Below are 24,836 nucleotides of genomic sequence, written 5' to 3'. Positions count from 1 at the left end.
ATAATTAGAAGGTGGGCTAACTCAGCCACAAATTCAGCATAGAATCTGACAGGGATTCCATTAGGCCCTGAAGATTGTTCAGTTTTAATGATTTCAACTGTTTCTCAACACCACTGTCAATAATACTTATTTCATTCATCTTTACAGTGATACGAGGATTACATTGGAACTATTCTCCTGGGTATTTCCTTGTATTGGAACATTTGAAAATGAAGTTAAGCAGTTCAGCTTTCACTTTGCTACTGTCAATTTCAGTTCCTGTCTCATTCATTAGGGAATGGACACTAACTTTGGTGCCACTAACAGCCTTTAAACATGACCAGGATTTCTTCAGATTCTGTGAAAGATCACTTGACAATATTCTGGTATGGTAGTCATTGAAGGCATCACACATTGCTCTCGTGACAGCCAAATGCATTTTATTCAGCATCTCTCCATCTTTAGTCTCACACTTTGTTTTATGCCTATTATGCAGTAATCTCTGTTTCTTTACAATGACTGTATACCACAGAGGTTCCCTCTCATTGTGAACTGTTCTACTGCGTGCACATCTATACAGTGTATAGTCAATATTCCTTTAAACTTGAGTCAGAGTTCCTCTACATGCATCTGCCCTGTGCTAAAAGTTTCAGGTACATCACTGAAATATGGCACTGCTGATTGTTTATCCAGTTTACTGAAAATATGGTATATCTTTCCGCTTGTTTCAGTTGGTAATCATTTTTGCCACAACCAGGTCATGGTCACTGATACCAGTTTGAATGTGGACATCCTCAAAGAGGTCAGGTTTGTTTGTTCCCATTACATCCAATATATTTCCATCATGAGTGGTGTTCCTGAACATGTGTTCTAGGTACTTTTCAGAGAAGGTATTTAGTAAAGTTTCACAGAGCATCTAATTGCACTCACCCCTAACAAAACTATAATTTTCACAATTAGTTGTTGGATGATTAAAATCTCCACCAATGATTACAGTATGATTGGGGAACTTACAAACAAGTGAACTTAGGTTTTCTCTAAAGTGAGATTAGTGGAAAGTTTTTATTACTAACCAAGCCATAAGGTGGTATTGTGGATACTGGCACTAAGATGGAGCTGATATCTGAGCTGGTCCCACATGCTCTGCAGGGGAGAGATATGGGGATCTTGGTACCCAGAGGAGTTACTCATGCAAACGGTTCATAGGTACATGTGCCATGTATGGATGAGGATTGTTGAAAAATGACACCAAGAAAATGTTGCATGAGATCAACAGATGTCTGTGATGTACCATTGTGCCATAAGAGTTCCTGCACTCACTAACCTCTGTGGTCTGAAGTCATACCCAATGGCTCCCAAACCATGACCCCAGGATATTGTACTTCTTCAAAACATTTGAATAATGGACTCTACTCACTGACGATGGTCAGCTGAGGTAGTGTAAAGCTGAGATTCACCACTGAACACAATGCAATTCTGTTCATCAGCAGGTCTTGCTTCCTGGTCATGCCACAGGCCACTGCTGCAAACACAGCCTATTGTGTTGTGGTGTTAATGGTGGCCTACATGTGGCATGTATTTCCATAGTCTGCCTGGTGCTAGGCTCTGATCAGTGGTGCGGGATGACACAGAATGTTGCAGAGTCCATTACTTGTCCTCACATGGCTGACACGCAAGTTGAAGGGCATACTGTGCCACGGCCACCCATTTTATAAATCGTAGAGCCTACTGCATTGGCATCCCACTTCACATCCAACCAACACGGGATGCCTGCGTCACAGGGTGTATATTCACCATGAAAACCTATGTCATCTGTGTTGTCAACACAAATACTTACTGGCATCCACAACACAACACAACACAACACCAGGTCTCCATCAACGGCCTCCAGGGACTGCTACCCATTCTCAGAGCCTACGGAACAGCTCCACCAGCGGTTGCAGCTAGCCCAGGAACTACTTTGATATGCCAGACATGCGGTCACAAATAGCTCCAGCAGATACATCCACCAACGGTCTTTATAAGGCAGCGCACTGCTGGCAAAAGACAGTTTGACACACTACTTGGAAAGATACAGAGCTGCCGCCCCGGCAGCCACGGCCAGATGCCTCTTCTAACTGCCTGATCTATTGTAGATGGACTTGGTATAGTCAACAAACCTCTTGACATTGTAGAATTGTTTATTGTGTTCACTCCCCATGAAGAGTTGGGACTTTTCTATTATTATTATTTGTTATTTTGTATTTGTGTTGATCTGCATTGGGATCAAGTTGGTTGTTCTTTTGGAGATTGTGTTATTGTTTAGTTTTGGTGAGTTCAATAAACTGTTTTCAGACTTGTGTTTTCTCCATTTCTATTCTGCTAGCGCAGATACCTCATATAGTATGGTAGTCCTTCCTTGTGGTGATAGGATGTGGTCAACTGGAAACTTGATAACAAGTATGCCTATCCTCACTTCCCAAAGCAGTCCAAAATTTGGCCACTGTCACATCAAAATATAGATATTTCATGATTAAATCAGCTGACCACATGTAGTCCCATAAATGTTTTGTCAGTGAATGTAACACCCAGTTAATATACCACTTAATGACAAGTAATTTCTGTTACTAATGGTTTCTGAAAGTGGTGATCTAGAATTTGTGTGTTTTTGTCTCTCATTTACATCAATTTTTGTCTTAACATCAATGTGTGGTTTCTTCACTGCTGATACAATCCATTTTCCACCTTCAAGCACAAGAAACCAATTCCTCACTGTTGTCCAAGTACAGTTGCTCCCTCCAGAAAAAGTGTCAAAGTATTGCAATTTTCTTTGAATTAAAGCATTTTAGTAGCCTTTTAATCCAGTTGTCAAACATCAAGCCTTATTATGCAGAATGCATGTTTCCAGTGTTATCAGAAAAAATATAAAAGCTAGAAAAAAGAGAAGAAAGAGCTTAGGAAAAATCTTTGTACCAATAAGAAAAGAGAAGGGAAATTTACACCAAGATTTCTATATGAACAAAAAATTGAAAACATGCCAAGTACTAGAAGAAGACAATAAAATAAGTTATTTGACAGATGTAATGAAAATGTAGAAGAATTTATATCACATCTCACTCAACCAGCAGAATGGATCTCTGAAATGTGTAAAGAGCAAAAGGCCGACAGTGTACTTTTCATTTAAATGAAATACAATGAATTGACTAAATAATATGAAATATTATTGTTTCAATGCTAATATTAATTATATCAAAAGGAAAATGAGAAAACTATAAAACTTGAGACTAAAATGCTGGCAATTACTTACCTTTAAGGGAAATTGCAGGACTGACAATGGATACATAAAAATATATACACATCTAACTTTTGGAACAAGTACTGCTAGTTTCTTACTTGGGAAACAGCTGGAAATAGGTTGGGGGAGATTAAAAGGGATGGACAGGTCACTTGGACCCCAGGATTAGAGGTTCACTTATAGTGAAGAAAAGGTTAGAAAAAATGAAGGAGCAGATATTAATTATTATATAAAGTAGCCTAAGAGATGCATATCAAAGATATGATACTCTTCAATGGAGAAGTAGGAGTTGTCAAACAGAATATTCTTTAATTCACTCTTAAAGTCCCAGTCATTAGAAATATGGCATTTAAATTCTGCTTTTCACTACCTTTTTGGAGAAAATAGAAATATTGGTAATTAAAAAGGACAGTAATGAGTGAGAAACAGTTGTCAAAACATCAAGTATTTTAAAGATGTTTCAGTAAGCTGTTCTAAAACTATAAACAGATGTAACTTTTATAACATGCCTCTCAGTTCTGAAAACTTCCTTCCTTTAAGTTGAGTTTCCCCAATGTCATAATCAAAAAGTTCTGTTGTTGAGAGCATTGTGTACACCTAACTTTTTTACCAAATTATTAACATTTGCTAATATTAAAACTATATAAGTTATAAAGAGTGAGGCTCTGGGGAAGACATATTGTGGATGCAGGCTGCACGTACCCCAGGGATCTGTGTAGCTGCTTACCACAGAAATTTTGCTCTGTGTACAGTATTACATTAGAAGTGTTACTAGTAATAATTTGATCTTAAGGACTTATGAATGCCAGTATGCCAACCTGTAACCACAGTGCTTTTCAAAGTAATGTTCATGCATTCCATCACCTTTTAATAACCAAGTGATTTTCATGTTAATGAACATAGTGCATTAACTACTCAACATTCATAAGAAAGGAAGTATTGGGTTTAATGTCCCATCAATGGTGACGTCATCAGAGATGGAGAACCCACTCTTGTGGGATGAGAGAAGCTATGACCTTTTCAAATAAACCACCTTGATGTTCCTGCGACAGATGCATGGAGAATCTTTATCTGAAGATCTAGACAGATTTGAACCCTGTTCCTCCTGCATCACAGTCAAATATCTGACTCATGAGATCGCTGCGAAGGGAAGGGAAAAAGACTGTTCAATGGTATCATAAAGATCCTCACAATTCAACAACTGTGTTTGGGACAGGAAATTACTTACTGTAGCTGAGCAAACACAGTATTTTCCAATTCTCTGTAAAATAAACCTGGAACACATAGGGGAAATTCAGGTAAGAGTACGCAACTACGGAAAAAGTCTGGCTACTGACATAATCTCTTATTGTAAATTATTTATAAACAAATCTATGATTTAAATACCTATATAACAATCATCGTAAAAGTAAATGAATTTTTGCTAGTAGGACATATTCAGTAAGAATGAGAATACAAAAGTGTAAACTGCTCACTTCAGCTGCACACGTGGATAAGAGTATGCCCTAGTTAGGAAAGAGTTTGCACATGAGATTCTACAATAATGGTCTCAGGGATAATGTACTACATCTTCATAATCTGTAATCCTCATGCCACCACTCTCTGCATTCATGGCATTGTATCCATTCATCATCAAAATAGCACCCACACCCTGGGTAAATGTAATATTTTTATTTTCTTTGTGGGATGTTATTCAGGGAGCTAAGAGCATATATAGGCTGATTCTGTGATGATGTCACAAACCTTCAGGGATTATGGAGAAGGTCAAATGTATCCCTTGATGTAAGGGACACTGGTCTGGAAACAATTGCGTTGAAAGTTGTAGCCCTAACAGTGGAATACATGCTGTTGCTAAGATTGTAGGTTAGGTAACTTTCAGAGTTGGTAGTATGGACAGCACATAAAAAATATCTGGTAAACATGAGTTCTAAAATGCATTCCTCAAGAGCTATGGATACTTTTTTAGTAGAAGAGATGTGTTTCACAGTAGCAAAGATGAACAAGTGTTCATAGCTCTTAAGGCACACACTTTAGAGCCCATGTTTAAAAGTCATTTCTTTCTTGATTTGGTCCAAACTACCTTCTCCAAAAATATGGAAACTAAAGAGCTTGCAGTGGATGAGATGTGTTTCACGGAAGATGAGCAAGTGCTCGTAGTTCTTATGGAAATCGTTTTAGAGTCCATGTTTACTAGACTCTTTTTTTCTTGTTTGGTTCGTACTACCATCTCTGAACGTTCCCAACACTATGGTCTTAGCAGCGAAAGTACCAGTAGGGGTCTACATGTGTTCCACTGTCAGAGGTATCATAAAGATTTTCACTTATAACTTTCGACTCGGTCGTTTCCAGACAAGGGTCCCTCGAATTGATACATGACTCTTCACTATCATCCTGTCCGCCCCGATAGTTGAATTGTCAGTATGACAAACTGCCGTCTTAAGGCGTCTGGGTTCGATTTCCGGTTGGGTTGGGGATTTTCTCCGCTCAGGGCCTGGGTGTTGTGTTGTCTTCATCATCATTTCATCCGCATCTGACGTGCAGGTCACCCAATGTGGCGTCGAATGTAATAAGACCTGCACTAATGCGCCCGGACCTGCCCCGTAAGGGGCCTCCCGGCCGATGACGCCAAACGCTCATTTCCATTCACTATCATCTTTAACAGTTTGTAACATCAAATCGGAACCATGCAACACGAGAATGTATTTTCGTTTTCTGTCGTCCCTTCGATTTTCCTTCTCATCCTCACCATTCTGTTTCTGTTGGAACAGAAACCGTGAGGGTAGCCGAGAGCGCCAACGCGCTGCTTCCTGGACTCAGGTAGGCGCGCCGGCCCCGGATCGAATCCTCCCGGCGGATTAACAGCACACCCAGCCTGGATATGGTTTTTAGGCGGTTTTCCACATCCCATTAGGTGAATACCGGGCTGGTCCCAACGTTCCGCCTCAGTTACACGACTCACAGACTTTTGAAACACATTCACACTCTGCCATGATTTACACTAGACGCAGACAGATGGGATACACTGATTCTGTCCCAGGGGGCTACGAGGTGGCGGCAGGAAGGACATCCGGCCATCCCTTCAAATTAACATGCCAAATCAGATTTAACCACGCCGACCCTGCGCAAACTGCGGGACAAAGGCGCAAGCGAAAGAAAGAAAGAAAAGGAGCAACAGAAATTTTATCGAATCGGTCGAGCCCGCGCATTATCAGCACATGCGCGAGCCGTCAAATAGGCAAGATGTTTACTTTCTTGCCATCAGTACGTCAGAGCACGCGGCCGCGTCTCCGTATGGACGGGGAAGCGAAGTTCGCCTGAAGGTGTTGCTTTTAGTGCCACGAAACAGGTAGTAATCCAATAATAAAGGACGAACTACAGCTGAAGCGGTCATTAATACCCAAGATGGCCGCATTTTATGACACTACACTCCGCTGCAATGGGTAGCTAATGCCAGTCTTCTGCAAATTGGAGCCAACACAGCAAAGCTTTGAATTATTAAGCGACGCGTACTCTTGGCCGAACTTCCCTTATATGTTTAGCTATGGCTACGGAGGAGAGAAGCGGAGGGAGGGGTTTGTGAATAAAAAGTAGTGTACTACCGGCGCTTCGCTATGTGCTCAGTTGGGGGCGGAGCCATTGAGGTCCGCGCCAACGGGTGCTACGGCGGCTCCGCTGCTGCTCTTGCTGGTGCCGTTGGTGCGAAGCGTCGAGTTTCGACGCTCGTTTTCAGCTGTTTCACATGGACGAGGCACACACATACGCAACAAAGCAACAGTTAGACAAACACACAAACACTGACGGCACAAAAGCGAAAGCTTCTACAGCTAACGCAGGAGAACATTTAGAGATTTGCTTTGGTAAAATATGCACAATATGACTAACATTAAGTGATTGAATTATATTGCTGATTTAGATTATCTACAACAAATATTTACAAAGCTTTTGTCTAGCGGAACTGTTATTAACAAAGTGGAGAGCATAACTGTTATTAACTTAGTGAAGTGCGTAACTGAAGCTATTTTGGCATTAGTGCCCTACTTTACAAACGCTTTAGAATGAGTGACCAAACGATCATTTAGTATAATGTTGTCACTATTTCTGACTGTGTTTATGCTTGAGCTAATTTATTTTCGTACTTTCTTTGCTGAACGAAGTGGCAATGATTAAAGTAAGCTTACTGGACAAAATATTAATCACCCCGTTATAAGTGCATACTGGTCGCTTCGTAGCGCTGTACATGGTACACACGCGGTAGCAGACGCTTAGATGACTTTCCACATCCAACGTAAGTTATGGCATTGAAGCGGTATGTGTGTGTGTGTGTGTGTGTGTGTGTGTGTGTGTGTGTGTGTGTGTGTGTGCGCCACTTCGTAGTATGCACTGGGTGTTTATTTTATAAATTAGTTACACAAACGTAACCTTCAGTTGTGAAAAAGGTAAATAATTGAAAGAAACGTTTGATAACGCACTGAATGCACTATAAGTATATCGTCAAGGTTTATTTACAAATGTTCCATTAGGCTACCTTTTGTAACAGGACAAATGTTCCATATACAATCAGTTTCCTTCCAAATCCTATGAAACAAGTCCTGCTGTGTGGTTGCAACTGCTTGTGTTATCCGTTGTCGCCGCTCAGCGACGTTTCCCCGAAGCGGAGAAACAAACACTGTCTCTTTAATGTAACTCCGTACACAGAACTCCACTGACGTTAAGTTAGGTAATCATGGTGCCCAGGATGTTGATTCACCATGTTCAATACAAGTCACCACATTCCCACAAAGATACGGGACAACTTCACAATGGTGGCGCGTCGTCTTGCTGGAAAATAAATTCTATGCCCATATCCAGTCGCAGTGGAAGTACTAGATAATGCTCAAGCACGTCCACGTACGATATGCGACTTGGCAATAAAGAGAAGACCGTAAATATTGCTACAACTTACAGATTGGAAAAAAATTTACTGTAGGCGAGTCCCATATAAGTTCGATTACGTCATGTGGTTTCTGCTCATTGTATTTCCGAACATTACTCCGAGTCACTTTACCGCAAGTACGGAAGGTGGCTTGGTCACTGGATACAATTTTTTTTTAGAGAAAATCGTCTGCATTTTATTAAGCAGTTCTACACAAAACTCAACTCGTTTTTCTTTGTCTTTTTCCCTCCAAGCTTGCAGCAATTCCAGTTTGCAGGGTTTGAATGACGAGCATTTCTGTAATACCTTAGACACTGTAACACTAGGCATATTCAATCCTAAGCTGACACGTGTCGTTGATTTACCCGGTCTATGATTGTAAGACTACCAGACTTGTTCAACTGCAGCGTCAGAGACTGCTGGCTGACCCTGAAGACAGTTTCGGTGGAACGATAGTACCAGTTAATAACCGTGTGTCTTTGGAGTGGTTGGCTTCCGATGTTTAGTGCCGAATGTCGCTTCACTGTAGTAGCAGATTTGGATTTATGAAACCATAAACAACACTGTGCACGCTCTGTACTATTACAAGACTCCGTGATGACTCTTGGAATAACTCATTTGAGCACGTCACCTAGCAGGAACGTCGGGAACTAGCAGCGTCGGCGGGAGTTGAACTTCAAGATACACTATTCAGTACTGTATCAAAGATTTCTGTAACTGATTTCTGTTTCTCCCAGTTAAAGGTTACTTTTGTGTAACTAATTTATAAACATCCTGTAATTAGCACACTAAGATATTATGGCGTGGAGGTGTGACAGTACTGCAGAAAGGAGCTATCGTTTCCAGAGTGAATTGTCACTGTGCAATGGAATGCGCGGTAATCTGAAATTTCCTGGAAGGTGAAAACTGTGTGCCGGACTGGGACTCGAACCTGAAAACTTGGTCTCTCGCAGACAACAGCTCTACTAACTAAATTATCCAAGCACGACTTATGACCCGCCCTCACAGCTTCGCTACCAGTATCCCATCTCCTGCCTTCCAAACTTCACAGAAGTTCTCGAGCATATCTTGCGAGACTAGCAATCCCGGAAGAAAGGATACTATGGAGACATGGCTTGCTACAGTCAGGGCGAATTGTTTCCAGAATGAATTTTCGCCTAGCAGCGGAACGTGCGCTTGTAAATAGAGATATAGGGCGGGTGTCGTGAGAATCACTTTTGGATAGCTCAGTAGGTTCAAATGGCTCTGAGCACTATGGGACTTAACATCTGAGGTCGTCAGTCCCCTAGAACTTAGAACAACTTAAACCTAACTAACCTAAGGAAATCACACATACCAATGTCCGAGGCAGGATTCGAACCTGCGACCGTAGCGGTCGCGCGGTTCCAGACTGAAGCGCCTAGAACCGCTCGGCCACACTGCCCGGCAGCTCAGTAGGCAGAGCTTTTCCCCACAGGTCTCAGGTTTGAATCCCAGTGCTTCACACAGGTTTATCCTGCCAGGAAGTTTCAGGAGCTATCTTGTTTGGAAGCGTCCACCGTGAATATACGAACTTGCCAGATTTGTTGGTGTGCCACTGTGAACTGTCCAGCGTGTCTACAAGGAACAGTTTAATACTCGGAGCCATGTAACACGGCGTAAGATCAGTGGTCATAAAAAGTATTCTAACTGACGGAACTAATGACGAGTTTATCGCCTTATCAGTGACAATCGTCTTCAAACTCAGGAAGAACTGCTGCTGTCGTAAATGCAGGTCCATTTGACTATTGGGAAGGAACGTGTATACAATGGACATGTGAGGTCGGGTCGGCTACCTCGGAAAAGGTCATTTCTCACAGCGGCACGTGAGGCTGCACATCTTCAATGGGGGAAACAACATACATAGAAACTGGTCAGCAGCTAACTAAATGTAGTGTTGTCCGCAGTGTAAGGGATTTGTCTCTTTCGAAATGATGCAAGGCGTCTAGTGCACCGAAAGAAGTACCGGTGGGGTACGTAAACCAAGGTTTATTCCGAGTCGGAAATGGGTCTGCGAACTTCCGAGACTGTTCTTTGTACCAAGACTTAGGGCCACTCTTTAAGGTTACGATCAACATATATCAGAACGTTTTTAGTTCAACAGTCTGGGCGACCAAATGCCGTTTTCTCTACATCTTCATGATGACTGTGCTGTGGACAAGCCCTTCTTCCAAGATGCAAACAGCCATGTTCAATGGCCTGTATGCAGAAGATCTTGATTGGACGACCCACAGACACACTATCGCACCTTTACTGCCGATAAATCACTCCATCTTATTCTCATAACAAAAATGTCTAGAATTATTTGGAACAGCAGGAGAAATGTAGCTATCAACGTTCCCACTCTGTGTGACCAAAACAGAAACGAGTGGCTTCACCTGCATCTGGCATACTCGAAGGAGCTTTTGGACTTCCTTCCTCGCCAAATTGAGGCCATTACCTAGTCTAAAGGTAGTGTTAGACGGTGTTAGCATGATATGTACTGAGAGTGACTAATTCTTTGTCCTGTAAGCTTGTACTAGTACTAGTGGTAATGAATGTGTTATCCTTAGGTTCACAGTAAAGTAGTCCAAGTGACGGACATAGATATTCAAAATCAGAATGTCAAGTCTTGATATATGCTATCTGTGGGTCGGGAATGATGAAATTTAACAAAAGAATGACATTGATGTTCAGATGTTGAGCTTGTGAGTGTTTCAAGTGAGACAGATTTGGAAGGTGTATCTATCATTCAGATGAATAATAGAACGAAATAAGGAACAAAATTTTTAAATTCTAGGGAGTTTGCATTTCCTATTCTTCGTTATCACAAAATTAATGAGATGAATGAAATGGCAGTTTACACAAGAAACACAGAAAAGTGCTGCTAAGACTGTTCTATACAGCTGTACGACAAACACACTCCTTTAACTACTCTAGTAGCAACAATACAGATAGATTACATATAGATACAGTGAAAGTATCAGTAAAAGATTATCTACAAAATACATAGTGACATTAAAGACACAGTTGCAATTTAACATTTAGTGGTCTTTAAAAAATTGCATCACTAAGAATATAAGTTTCCATGCATATTATGTTCGACGATTTTTAAGCAACCAGTCTTACTTTTTATTTATTTTTGAAAGAATATACAACATAAAGTGCAGTGTAGTTTATAGCTGACACGAAAGATCTTTCAGAACAACGTGTCTTTCTATGCGTGATGTTCTAAGCAGTTTGAAGCTGTTTTGGAAACAAAAGAAGTAGGGATCGACGTTCGTCACACAAAAGAGCAGTATCTTCAATGGCTATACATCTGCCAGGTGTCCATTACTAAATTTCTTACCTTTATTGTACTTTTAAAAGTGCTTTAATGTGAGTCACGGTGGTTTCTTTTTACTCTCTAGAAAATGTCTGGTATCTCGAAACCATTAGAAATTTTATGCTTCTGAATTTAACGAAACGATGATGTGAGATATCCTGTGAAAAATGTATCTGGTTTTTGAAATGTGAAATGTAAAACTATTTGGAGAGATACTAACTCAGAAGATCTTACGGAGAATGGACCCGTGCATAAGCAGGCCTACTTCGGTGGCGCATGAGGCTCGAATCTGTGAAACTGAGGACATTGCCGGTAATTTGCCTCAGTTTCTCCGGCTCCCTGTACACTTCATCTCACTAAATTTCAATAACGTAAATCCGGTCGGGCTCCCAATTTAGATCAGCTAGGAAAGTTGATATCAACGCTAAGTCCTCTTCAGATTGAAAAATTCAAGATGGAGCAGTAGAACTGCTTAGACAATGGGTGTTTGGTTAATCTTTTCTATTGTCCTCCTTCCCGTATTTCAGAGGATGACTGACCGCATTAGTGCAAGTTAAAGCATTTATGTCAGCACTTCTGCATCAAGGAAACCTAAATCAATGTACAAAATAATTTTGAATATTACTTGCTATACCCCAGACATCAAGAAGTGATACTTCTGCTGTTATGGTTAGGGAGCATGGCTCAGGGCGAAGCCAGAAATTTTCAGTTAGGGGAAGGGGAAGCTCGATTAGAAAAAACCGTGTAATAAGGTTGGATGCGATAATCTACTGTCGACTGGGGAATAAGTTGAACTTCATTCCGCATGTCATCAAAAACCTGCAGCAAATGAAAAATAAACATTTTGAGCCACCAGATATCAGATTACGATGTTCTTCATAAATAGCGGTCTACTTCTATACATAAACAAATTCGAGAGATGTGCCGACCTGTTTTAAGGTGTTAGAGAGACTGGTTGATTCCAGCTGGATTACATCTTAGTCAGACAGATTCGGAAATCAGACACTGGATTGTAAGGCCTATCCAGGAATGAAGAGACCCCGTTCACATTTTAGTAATGACGAAGAATAGCTGATGTTTAAGAGAATCGTCCAAAAGAATCAATGTAGGAAGAAGTGGGATGCTGAAGTACGATGTGATGCCTTTGAAATTCTTCGAGGCTGTAGATACTGCGTCAGTGAATACAGAAGCAGGCAGTTCAACTGAAGAGGAATAGACACATAAAAAATAAAATAAAATAAACTCACAGAAGGGTGAATAGACAAATTTGATTACAATGAAGGTAATGACGTACAAACCTCAGGTAATAGAAGAGATACTTCAAATGATGGCTGGAAGAAAAATGTACAAAAAAGTCAAGGAAAAGGCGGGAAAGCATCAGTATAAATCACTTACAAATGAAATAAATGGGATGTGCAAGGAAGCCATTGCGAAATGTTTGCATGAAAAAAGTGAAAGAATCGAAAGATAAATGGTTACCGTAGGACTTCCCCCTGTATATAGAGAAGTCAAAGCACCCTTCGAGCCGGCCGAAGTGGCCTTGCGGTCCTAGGCGCTGCAGTCTGGAACCGCGAGACCGTTACGGTCGCAGGTTCGAATCCTGCCTCGGGTATGGATGTATGTGATGTCCTTAAGTTAGTTAGGTTTAACTACTTCTAAGTTCTAGGGGACTAATGACCTCAGAAGTTGAGTCTCATAGTGCTCAGAGCCATTTGAACCATTTGAACACCCTTCGATGAATTTAAGAGCAAAGGCGTCAGTATTAAGAGTGTTAGGGGAATTCCACTGTTAAAAACAGATGAAAGAACGAATAGACGGGAAGAGTAAATTGAAGATCCGCATTTGGAGAATGGAAAGTAAAAAAATGGTTCAAATGGCTCTGAGCACTATAGGACTTAACATCTGAGGTCATCAGTCCCCTATAACTTAGAACTACTTAAACCTGACTAACCTAAGGACATGACACACATCCATGCCCGAGGCAGGATTCGAACCTGCGACGGTAGCGGTCGCGCGGTTCCAGACTGAAGCGCCTAGAACCGCTCGCCCACAACAGCCGGCTGGAAAATAAAATTGAAGATATGTTAAATAACGATCAGTTTGGCTTTAGGAAATGTAAAGGCGCCAGAGAGGCAGTCCTGACGTTGCGCTCTGAAATGGAAGCAAACCTGAAGAAAAATCAAGATACGCTCACAGGACTTGTCGACCTGGAAAAGGTGTTCGACAGTGTAAAGTGGTGCAAGATGTTCGAAATTCTTAGCAAGAAAGAGGTTCAATAGTTTAATCTATATGGCGAAGAAGCAGTGACAGAAATAAAGGAAAGGTGCAGGGGTAGGATTAAAATTCAACCCCCTCAGGGGCTCGGCATTCATAAACTGGGTACGGGCTTTGCGACCCTGGGGTTCCTGGTAAGCAACGCTAGTCTCCCTTCACAGTAAGCTCTGGGTATGCTTCAGCGACTACTGTGCAGCGCGGTTGTGGAACGTTGTGTGTCTCAGGGAATGGGGATCTTGGCTTGACCGCCCGGATCGCGAGGGTGGCCTAAATCTCTATAACAAACCCTCAATCTCAGGGTGTGCTGCGTGCTGATGAGCTGCATGGCTGTTGAGGTTGAACAGTCGTTAGTGGGCGACCTCTGTGGTACCTGCCGCACCTCAGTTGTGTAAGGCTTACACAGACACGCAGGGTTCTGTCTGAGTGGACTCTTACTTCCCTAGCGCTCGTGGGACCGAAATGGATCCTCAGAAATCTCCTTTTCCTCCTCCCAGTGGAAAGGGTGGGCCGCTGGAAGGTACTAAGACCCAATCTAACAAGAGGGCTCTTGTAGTCAGTCCCCCTGATTCCGGCGCGTATTCGAAAAGTACAGTCTCTAGTAACAGAATGCATGCTGGTCCTCAGAGTGTGTTTCTCATGGTGGAACGGAAGGAGTGTAGTTTTGAGAAGGTTTTGCCCATCTGTATATAAAAGGGTTCGGAGGGAATCTGTGGCTCCTTAGAATCGGTGAAGCGCTTGCGCAATGGGACCCTGCTTGTGGAAACTTCCAATTACCAGCAAGCAGCTAAATGCCACAGACACTGAACTGCACAGCACCTTGAATTACAGCAAAGGTGTTGTGACATGCAGGGATCTAGTCGACATTCCCAAGGAGGAATTGCAGCGTGAATGGGATCCGAAAGGTATAGGTGACGTGCAACGTATCATGAAGAGGATTGATGGCAATCTTATCAAATTCGACTCCTTTATCCTGACCTTCAGTAGCATGAAACTTCCTTAGCAGTTAAGGCTGGCTTCCTTCCCCTTAGTGTGAGGCCTTATTTCCCAACCCCAATGCGCTGTTTTAAGTGCCAGCGTTTTGGGCATGCTACCTTAGGATGTAAAGGCGAGACGACTTGTGGCAGCTGCGGTAAGGCCGCTCATGGAACTGATTGCTCGTCTCGAGCCAAATGTATCAATTGCTCTGAGAACCACCCTGTTTGGAGTAGGGACTGCTGGATCTTTTCAGAGGAACGCAAAGTACAGGAAATAAAAACAACCAAGCGTATCCCCTATGGTGAGGCCAAAAAGATATGCAAGTCCATGCAGCTTCCAACATTTGCTACGTCTTTTGCGTCAATGGTTCAGAAGCCTACTCCAAAAGCGAATGCCTCTATGCTGACGGAGGTGGCGCGTGTAGTCATTAACACCTGCATGTGTCAGTGCACTTGCAAGGGAGCAAGTGTTTCAGAGTCTGTAGCCTCTACTCGAACAACAGACAAAGGTACAGTGGCCCCTGGCACCTCCAACAGCTGAGGCTGTTCCGAAGTCCGGCACGGCCCTTACCACTCCCACGTCGGCTCCACCAAAGCCCACAAAACCATGAAAGGCTCCTACAAAGCAACAACAGCAGGTAAAATCAAGTGGTAACCCGTCTGACCATGTCGATGTGATTTTACCTGATGCTTCATTTGACTCGTCCCCAGAGCTGATAGAGTATGAGGTGTGCGTGGGGCAATCATCTCGTCCCACGACTGCACCTCCACCTGCTGCGGTCTCCCCATCCCGTCGGAAAGACAGGATGAAGGTACTACCCCTATCATAGATGGCTCCCATACTTGCAGGGGTTCAGGACGCATGTGGAGGAACCTCGTCTCCTATCTCAGGATTGACCACTGTGTCTCTGTCTCCAGGAGACTTATTTGCGTCGATCAAACACCCCTGGACTAAGAAGCTACGCACTCCACGAAAAGGACAACATGCGTGGAGAGAGCTAAAGGAGGCGTAGGTATTTTCGTCAGGATCGACTACCACTCCTCGCCTCTGTCACTTACAACGACTTTACAAGCCGTTGTTATATCCGTGCACGTGCGTCATCCATTGACAATATGTTCCCTTTACTTCCCCCACATGATTCACTTGATGAAGATGCCCTCACCGACCTTATAACACAGCTCACTCATCCTCTCCACAATGTGCTTTGGGGCTCTGCAACTATCTGCCCAAGGGGTAGAGCAATTGAGAGGCTTCTCCTGTCATCCTGTGCATACTAGCTAAATGCAGGACAGAGCATTCACTTCTGCACAGTGACTGGGTCTTTCTATGCCACTAATCTCTCGCTTTGCTCTCCAGCTCTTGCCCACAGTGCTCAATGGGAAGTGGTCGATGACTTGGGCGCAAGTGATCACTCCCGGATCTGGATTCACCTGCCGGATGGCATGGACCTCGAAAGGAAACCACCGCAATTGGTGCGGACACGGTGTTAACTTTTTGACCGCTCCTTACTTGTCCGCAGCTCGTGGTATTGCGGTAGCGTTTTCACTTCCCGCGGAAGGGGTTCCGGGTTCGATTCCCGGCGGGGTCAGGGATTTTTCCTGCCTCGAGATGACTGGGTGTTGTGTCGTCTTCATCATCATCATTCATACCCATTACGGTCGTAGGAAGGCAATGGCAAACCACCTCCACTAGGACCTTGCCTAGTACGTCGGTGCGGGTCTCCTGCATCGTCTCCTACGCTCCTCAGAGTATTGGACCTCAACATCATCAGCCTTATATTTGTGGAGTAACTTGACCAAAAGATGGGACTGGTTGATAAGACACATTCTGAGACATGAAGGACTCATCAGATTAGTATTGGAGGGAAGTGTGTGGGGGAAGGGGAGGGGCTGACAGTTGTAGAGGAAGACCAACATAGTAAGCAGGTTCAGGACAAAGTAGGTTGCAGTATTTATTCTGAGACAGGATAGAGTAAAGTGGAGTGCTGCATCCAACCAGTCTTCGGACTGAAGACCACAACAACAGCCATCACCTGTACAGAGATATCTGCAATATTTCGATGGTTCTTCAGAATCAGATGAGTATCAGTAGTGGGTTCGTATACACTTTACTGTCATACTCAGCGTTAGTAAAAAAAAAAAAATCAGCATCACTCGGAATGCAGTATGGACTGAGTGAACATAGTGAAAGGTGTCTAGGAACGAATCCAAAATAAAACAATATCTGCCCAAAGTGAATACCGAAAGAGTGAGAACTATACAAAAAGCAATGGTCGGCCACTATCCAATGGCGCAATCCGAAGCTCTCGAGAGCTACAGTCAAGTGGCAGTATGTGACCGCGATCTCAGACTCTATGTCCACTCTAAGGTTTGGTGTGGAATCCGAATCACTGTCGGATACAAGAATGAATATCACATTCAAACGTTACGGTATCGAACACTGCCTCTTTACTTCAAAACTGAGAACTTTCATGTACATCGGGTGTCCCTCTTAAGAGTCGTCTGATGCATTTTCTCTAATGTTTCGTCAGATATCAACGTGTAGCTGGAGTCAGTCCAAATGAGTACTGTTCGTCACGTCTTTCATGCGAAGCCCACTGTCCACAAAAAGCCTCGGTTTGTTTCCCATAGCAAACAAAGTTAATTTTTAAAGAGGAATTTTAAGTTCCTATCTTCTAGAGCGGTCCAAACTAATCTATTGCGATACACATTTTAGTGATATCTGCTAACAGGGACACTAAAGCACGAAGAATAACCAGTACCCCAGCAGCAACTGAGCAGCGCAGCTACATGGCGCGTCCGCAGCTCGTGGTCGTGCGGTAGCGTTCTCGCTTCCCGCACCCGGGTTCCCGGGTTCGATTCCCGGAGGGGTCAGGGATTTTCTCTGCCTCGTGATGACTGAGTGTTGTGTGCTGTCCTTAGGTTAGTTCGGTTTAAGTAGTTCTAAGTTCTAGGGGACTGATGACCATAGATGTTAAGTCCCATAGTGTCAGAGCCATTTGAACCATTTAGCTACATGGCGGTAGCAGTTAGCGCGGGCGAGGGCTGGGATGTGGTTGCTGGTTTACTGGATCTTCTTCGTGTGTTAGTGTCCCTGTTAACACATATAAGTAAAACAAGTATCGTTCTAGACTACTTTGGGACCACGGTATCGAATGAATGCGTAAAACTTCGCTTTAAAATCATTTTTGTTCTTATGGCAAACAAACTAAAGTTGAAACTTCCTGGCAGATTAAAACTATGTGCCGGACCGAGACTCGAACTCGGGACCTTTGCCTTTCGTGGGCAAGTGCTCTACCAGCTGAGCTACCCAAGCACGACTCACGCCCCGTCCTCACAGCTTTACTTCTGCCAGTACCTCGTTTCCTACCTTCCAAACTTTACAGAAGCTCTCCTGCAAGGTGGGTAGCTCAGTGGGTCGCCGGCACGGTAGCTCAGCGAGTTCGGTCAGAGAGCCGGTTGGCCTCTGTAATAAAAAACTGAGTGGAAGGATCAACCACCGAACTTGAACAGGATGTCTAACGACGTCCGCAACGACCAAACAAGGATCAATAACGAACAAAATGAAAAAAAAAGTTGGTAGAGCACTTCCCCGCGAAAGGCAAAGGTCCCCAGTTCGAGTCTCGGTCCGGCACACAGTTTTAATCTGCCAGAAAGTTTCATATCAGCGCACACTCCGCTGCAGAGTGAAAATCTCATTCTGGAAACTGAAGTTTCCCGTCGACACTGGGGCGTCGCTTGAAAGACTGATGAACAGTTTTGTTTTAGATTGACTCCAGCTACACGTTGCAAAATCGACATTGCAAGTGTCTAGCGGAACACCAGAGAAAATGCGTGTGACGTTTCCTAGGAAGAACACCTTGTTTGTGTCTAAATGCTAAATTTTCTCTTTGGACTCGTATGTATGGACACACAAACAGACCACAAGAAGCACTGCAAGAAAGATAAAAGTCTTTTCGCACAGTGAATAGAAGAAACGGGTAACGAGGCGGACAGCAGGCGCACTTACCGATTTTGGACGGCACCAGCGCGTCCTTGGGGTGGTTGGCCTTGATGGCGTTCATGCGCCTGTTCTGCGGACAGGCCATCCCGACCCCTGGACCGACGCCGGTCGCGTAACGCGGGCCTCTGGGCTGCTCGACGGGCAGCACGCGCCGCCGCTTCTTGGGCAGCTTGGCCCTCGCCTGCGTGTGCGAGTAGTACATGGTGAAGTTGCTGACGATGACGGGCACCGGCAGGGCGATGGTGAGCACGCCGGCCAGGGCGCACAGCGCTCCCACGAACATGCCCACGTACGTCTTGGGCACCATGTCGCCGTAGCCGACGGTCGTCATCGTCTCGAGCGCCCACCACAAGCCCAGCGGGATGCTCCTGAAGTCGTTCTCCGGGTTGGTCTGTATCCTCTCCGCGTAGTAGACGAGGCTCGCGAAGATGACGATGCCCAGCACCAGGAAGAAGACGAGCAGCGTCAGCTCCTTGGCCGACGCCCGGAACGTCTGGATGAGGATCTTGAGGCCGGACGAGTGTCGCGTCAGCTTGAACAGCCGCATGATGCGGATGATGCTAAAGAACTCGAGGATGTCCGCGTTGCGCAGGTCCGAGGCGACGTGGTTCAGCGTTAGGTCGATGTAGAAGCTGAGCGTCGCTACGTAGTCGATGATGTTGACGGACGCCTTTATGAAGTCCAGACGGTTGGGCGACGCGATAAAACGGATAAAAAATTCTAAAGTAAACCACGCGTTGCACACGCACTCTATGTAGTCGAAGGCGTCGTGCGCCTTCGTCTTAGTTTTGTACAGCACCCACGTGGTGGCATTGTCTGGGGTAGACACTGTGCGGTTTACCAGGAACGGCACTCGCATGTCCGGGTGAGTCTTTAGGCAGAACGACACGATCGAAACACAAATGAAGAACACCGATATCACACCGATCAACTGGAAAAGAAAAACAGAATCAGTACATCAGGTTACGAACATCTTATCTACACTCATGCTCATAAATTAAGGATAATGCTGATACATGGTGAAACAACACTCTGGTGGGCGGTTTGCGGGTTTAAATCACCTCGGGGTATGACCATACGGTGCATCTGACCTGCGGTCGTCGCACGGTGGCGCTGGGAGCAGTCCGCATATGCAGAGATGTGTTGGTGCATGTCAGAGTACGGTGCAGCGAGTAAGTGCGCAGACGTTTGCAGACGTGCTAATGGTGACTGTGTGTTGAAATGGCTCAAAGAACACATATTCATGACGTTATGAGGGATAGAATACTAGGGCGACGGGAGGCTGGTCAGACACAGCAGGTCGTAGCACGGGCCCTCCGTGTGCCACAAAGTGTGATCTCAAGATTATGACAACGATTGCAGCAGATAGAAAACGTGTCCAGGCGCTACAGTACGCGACGTCCACAGTGTACAACACCACAAGAAGACCGATATTTCACCATCAGTGCCCGCAGACGGCCACGGAGTACTGCAGGTAGCCTTGCTCGGGACCTTACCGCAGCCACTGGAACAGTTGTCTCTAGACAAACAGTCTACAGACGACTGAACGGACACGGTTTATTCGCCCGAAGACCTCCAAGGTGCATTCCACTGACTCCTGGTCACAGGAGAGCTCGTAAAGCCTGGTGCCAAGAACACAGTACATGGTCATAGGAACAGTGGTTCAAAATGGTTCAAATGGCTCTAAGCACTATGGGACTTAACATCTGAGGTCATCAGGACCCTAGACTTAGTACTAAGTAAACATAACTAACCTAAGGACATCACACACATCCAAGCCCGACGCAGGATTCGGACCTGCGACCGTAGCAGTCGCGTGGTTTCGGACTGAAGCGCCTAGAACCGCTCGGCCACTCCGGCCGGCGGTGGAGGAATACCTTGAAACAGAAGATGGAGTGGCCTGCCTGCTCTCCAGACCTAAACCCCACCAAGCACGTCTGGGATGCTCTCGGTCGACGTATCGCTGCACGTCTTCAAACCCCTACGACACTTCAGGAGCTCCGACAGGCACTGGTGCAAGAATGGGATGTTATACGCCAGCAGCTGCTCGACCACCTGATCCAGAGTATGCCAACCCGCTGTGTGCCCTGTGTACATGTGCACGGTGATCATATCCCATATTGATGTCGGGGTACATGCGCAGGAAACAGTGGCGTTTTGTAGCACATGTGTTTTGGGACGGTTTTTTCAACTTATCACCAATACCGTGGACTTACAGATCTTTGTCTTTTGTGTTCCCTATGTGCCTATACTATTAGCGCCAGTTTTGTGTGGTGCCACGTTGTGTGGCGCCACATTCTGCAATTATCCTTAATTTAGGAGCATGAGCGTATATATTTACGTGAACATACAGGGTGTTTTAGCACAGAAGTTACAAACTTACAGGAGAGATGGAGTACACCTAGACGATGGAAAGTCACGTAGCAATGCATGATCGAAAACGCTTTCCTGGCGTGATAGTGACGACAGAGAAGACAAGAGAGGAAGGACACGTACACCGTGAGGAAAAATGTTTATTATGCTTCGTGCAGCAGAAACCAAGAAATAAGAATAAAAACAGACGACGACGATAGTCATCAAAGAGGGTGTTCGAAATTACAATCCCGGATGTATGCCTCACGTCTTCGGCGCACAGTCTTCCAATTTCTAACATCTTCTTTGATGACGACCGTTGTCTGTTTTTGTCCTTATTTCTTGGTTTCTGCTGTAACAAGCATAATAAACAAGTTTTCTCACCCTGTTCGTGTCTTCCTTTCTAGTGTTCTGTGTCGTGACTACCGCGCCAGGAAAACGTTTCCGACCATGCATCGCTATGTGATTTTCCATCACCTAGATGTACTCTGTTTCTCCCGAACCGCTGTGCTGAAACACCTTAGGTATATTCCATAAGTCAGCTTATGGTGTGTGACGGAGGGTACTTCTGGTACCACTACGGTTAGGTAACACTGGATTACATAAACAGGGTGAGCACAAAGGAACTTTACACTTCCAAAAACTCATACAAACAAAAAGGTACAGCTTTCTCGCTCTGAACCTTAACCTGCTAACAGCATATCTCTGGAAGTTTGTTTTGCGAATGGGTGCATTATTTTGTTGGTGGCTGCCGCCGCCAGAGAATGCTGGTGTCAAAAACGCCAACTACGTCACAACAGAAGACCTCATGTGTCCTTCACTTAGCGAAGAGGGTAAAGTATTCAACGAGCGTTTCGCACGCACTTTCATCAAGAGAAATCCTTCAGAGTATCCATTTATGTTTATTGCAGACAGTTGCAACAGAAGCAAAAGTCCTGGTCGGCCTCCTGTTTCGGAACAAAATTTTTATCGCGTTCAAGCAGTATTCTAGCGAAGCCCACAGAAATCAACATGTCGAGCAAGTGGTGAACTTCAGTTCTCACAAATAACCGTTTACAAACTTCTGAGTAAGCGCTTCGACTAGGGAAGATACAGATTGGATTTCGTCGAAGCAACCATTCCAGGAGATTATGCAGCTTGATCAGATTTCTGCCCTGAGATGTTGGAAAGGATGAACAATGGCAGTAACACGTCAACGAAGTTAGCTTTTAATGACGAAACGATGTTTCACGCCAATGGAAACATTAATCGGCACACTATTCATTTCTGGGGAAGAGAAAACCTCCATTTCTCCATCGAATATGAACGAGATTTGCCTAAGGTTAACGTGCTCTGCGCAGTGTCGAGGGATAAGATATACGGCTCTTTCATGGAAAAAAACTGCCACAGATATGTTTCTTTGTGGCTTCTGTCCCAGTTGCAAGAAGACTCCGAAAACCTCATCTTGCAATAAGATGGTTCTCCTTTCACTCCCACCGGAACAGCTAAACACACATCTGGCAGAACGATGGTTCTACTGTGCAGCAGCTGATGATGACCTGTGGTGTAGATGGCCGTCACGAACTTCAACCATTTGTGATTCTTTATAGGGTTGTGTGAAAAACATAGTGTTTATCTCACATCTTCCACAACCGTTAATACAGTTTCGGCAGCGAAAGCAGCTGCGTAACAGTCCATCACTACATCGACATGTTGCACAAGGTTTGGGAGGAGTATGAATACTGATTCGACGTTTGTCATCTGACTCGAGGAACACATAGCCAGCCCCTTAACTTGTAAAAAAAAATATCAGCAATTATTACCGAGACAAGGTGTGAAGCGAATAAAATATACAATTTCGTTCGTGTGAATTTTTGAAAATGTAAAGGTGTTATCTTCTGAACGTGTACGTTTTTACCCATAATGAGGAAACCCTTAAAAACATCTATAACTTAGTACCCGTGGTCTAGGGGTAGCGTCTTTGATTCGTAATCTAAAACGTCTTCGGTTCCGAGTTCGATCCCCCCCACCGCCTAAATTTTGATAAATAATCGGCATTGGCGGCCGAAGACTTCCGGCATAAGAAGTCAGCCTCATTCTACCAACGGCCTTGTCAAAGAGGGCGGAGGAGCGGATAGAGGTTCGGGGCACTCTCTTGTCCTAGGGGTGGGAAATTGCCCCTAAAGGCGCAAGAATCAGCAATGATCAACGACATGCGGATGCAGAAGGCAATGGAAACCACTGCATTAAAGACACGTAACGTGTATCCACAGGACATGTGGCCTGTATTTGAAGAAGTGTCATGATGATCTCTCCATTGGCAAAAGATTCCGGAATAGTCCCCCATTCGGATCTCCGGGAGGGGACTGCCAAGGGGGAGGTTACCATGAGAAAAAGATTGAATAATCAACGAAAGGATAACGTTCTACGAGTCGGGGCGTGGGATGTCAGAAGCTTGAACGTGGTAGGGAAACTAGAAAATCTGAAAAGGGAAATGCAAAGGCTCAATCTAGATATAGTAGGGGTCAGTGAAGTGAAGTGGAAGGAAGACAAGGATTTCTGGTCAGATGAGTATCGGGTAATATCAACAGCAGGAAAAAATGGTATAACAGGTGTAGGATTCGTTATGAATAGGAAGGTAGGGCAGAGGGTGTGTTACTGTGAACAGTTCAGTGACTGGGATGTTCTAATCAGAATCGACAGCAGACCAACACCGACAACGATAGTTCAGGTATACATGCCGACGTCGCAAGATGAAGATGAACAGATAAAGAAAGTATATGAGGACATTGAAAGGGTAATGCAGTATGTAAAGGGGGACGAAAATCTAATAGTCATGGGCGACTGGAATGCAGTTGTAGGGGAAGGAGTAGAAGAAAAGGTTACAGGAGAATATGGGCTTGGGACAAGGAATGAAAGAGGAGAAAGACTAATTGAGTTCTGTAACAAGTTTCAGCTAGTAATAGCGAATACCCTGTTCAAGAATCACAAGAGGAGGAGGTATACTTGGAAAAGGCCAGGAGATACGGGAAGATTTCAATTAGATTACATCATGGTCAGACAGAGATTGTAAGGCGTACCCAGGAGCAGATATAGACTCAGATCACAATATAGTAGTGATGAAGAGTAGGCTGAAGTTCAAGACATTAGTCAGGAAGAATCAATATGCAAAGAAGTGGGATACGGAAGTACTAAGGAATGACGAGATACGTTTGAAGTACTCTAACGCTATAGATACAACAATAAGGAATAGCGCAGTAGGCAGTACAGTTGAAGAGGAATGGACATCTCTAAAAAGGGCTATCACAGAAGTTGGGAAGGCTGGCTCTGAGCACTATGGGACTTAACATCTATGGTCATCAGTCCCCTAGAACTTAGAACTACTTAAACCTAACTAACCTAAGGACAGCACACAACACCCAGCCATCACGAGGCAGAGAAAATCCCTGACCCCGCCGGGAATCGAACCCGGGAACCCGGGCGTGGGAAAGTTGGGAAGGAAAACATAGGTACAAAGAAGGTAGCTGCGAAGAAACCATGGGTAACAGAAGAGATACTTCAGTTGATTGATGAAAGGAGGAAGTAGAAACATGTTCCGGGAAAATCAGAAATACAGAAATACAAGACGCTGAGGAATGAAATAAATAGGAAGTGCAGGGAAGCTAAGACGAAATGGCTGCAGGAAAAATGTGAAGACATCGAAAAAGATATGACTGTCGGAAGGACAGACTCAGCATACAGGAAAGTCAAAACAACCTTTGGTGACA

General features: G+C 44.3%; 1 protein-coding gene across 1 annotated transcript in view; it reads right to left on the bottom strand.

Moving 5' to 3' along the window:
• Window positions 1-24,836, bottom strand: part of LOC126455538 (potassium voltage-gated channel protein Shaw-like) — a 451,812-nt gene that overhangs the window by 13,578 nt on the left and 413,398 nt on the right. The window contains exons 4-5 of the mRNA XM_050091289.1: window positions 18,745-19,669; window positions 6,853-6,983 (exon numbers count right to left, since the gene is read on the bottom strand). Of these exons, the coding sequence (XP_049947246.1) occupies window positions 6,871-6,983; window positions 18,745-19,669 (1,038 nt within the window). The 3' untranslated portion in view covers window positions 6,853-6,870. The remainder of the gene's footprint in view (window positions 1-6,852; window positions 6,984-18,744; window positions 19,670-24,836) is intronic.

The sequence above is a fragment of the Schistocerca serialis genome, chromosome 2 (assembly GCF_023864345.2).
Source record: "Schistocerca serialis cubense isolate TAMUIC-IGC-003099 chromosome 2, iqSchSeri2.2, whole genome shotgun sequence".
Classification (NCBI taxonomy): domain Eukaryota; kingdom Metazoa; phylum Arthropoda; class Insecta; order Orthoptera; family Acrididae; genus Schistocerca; species Schistocerca serialis.
This window is presented reverse-complemented; position numbering and strand designations above follow the sequence as displayed.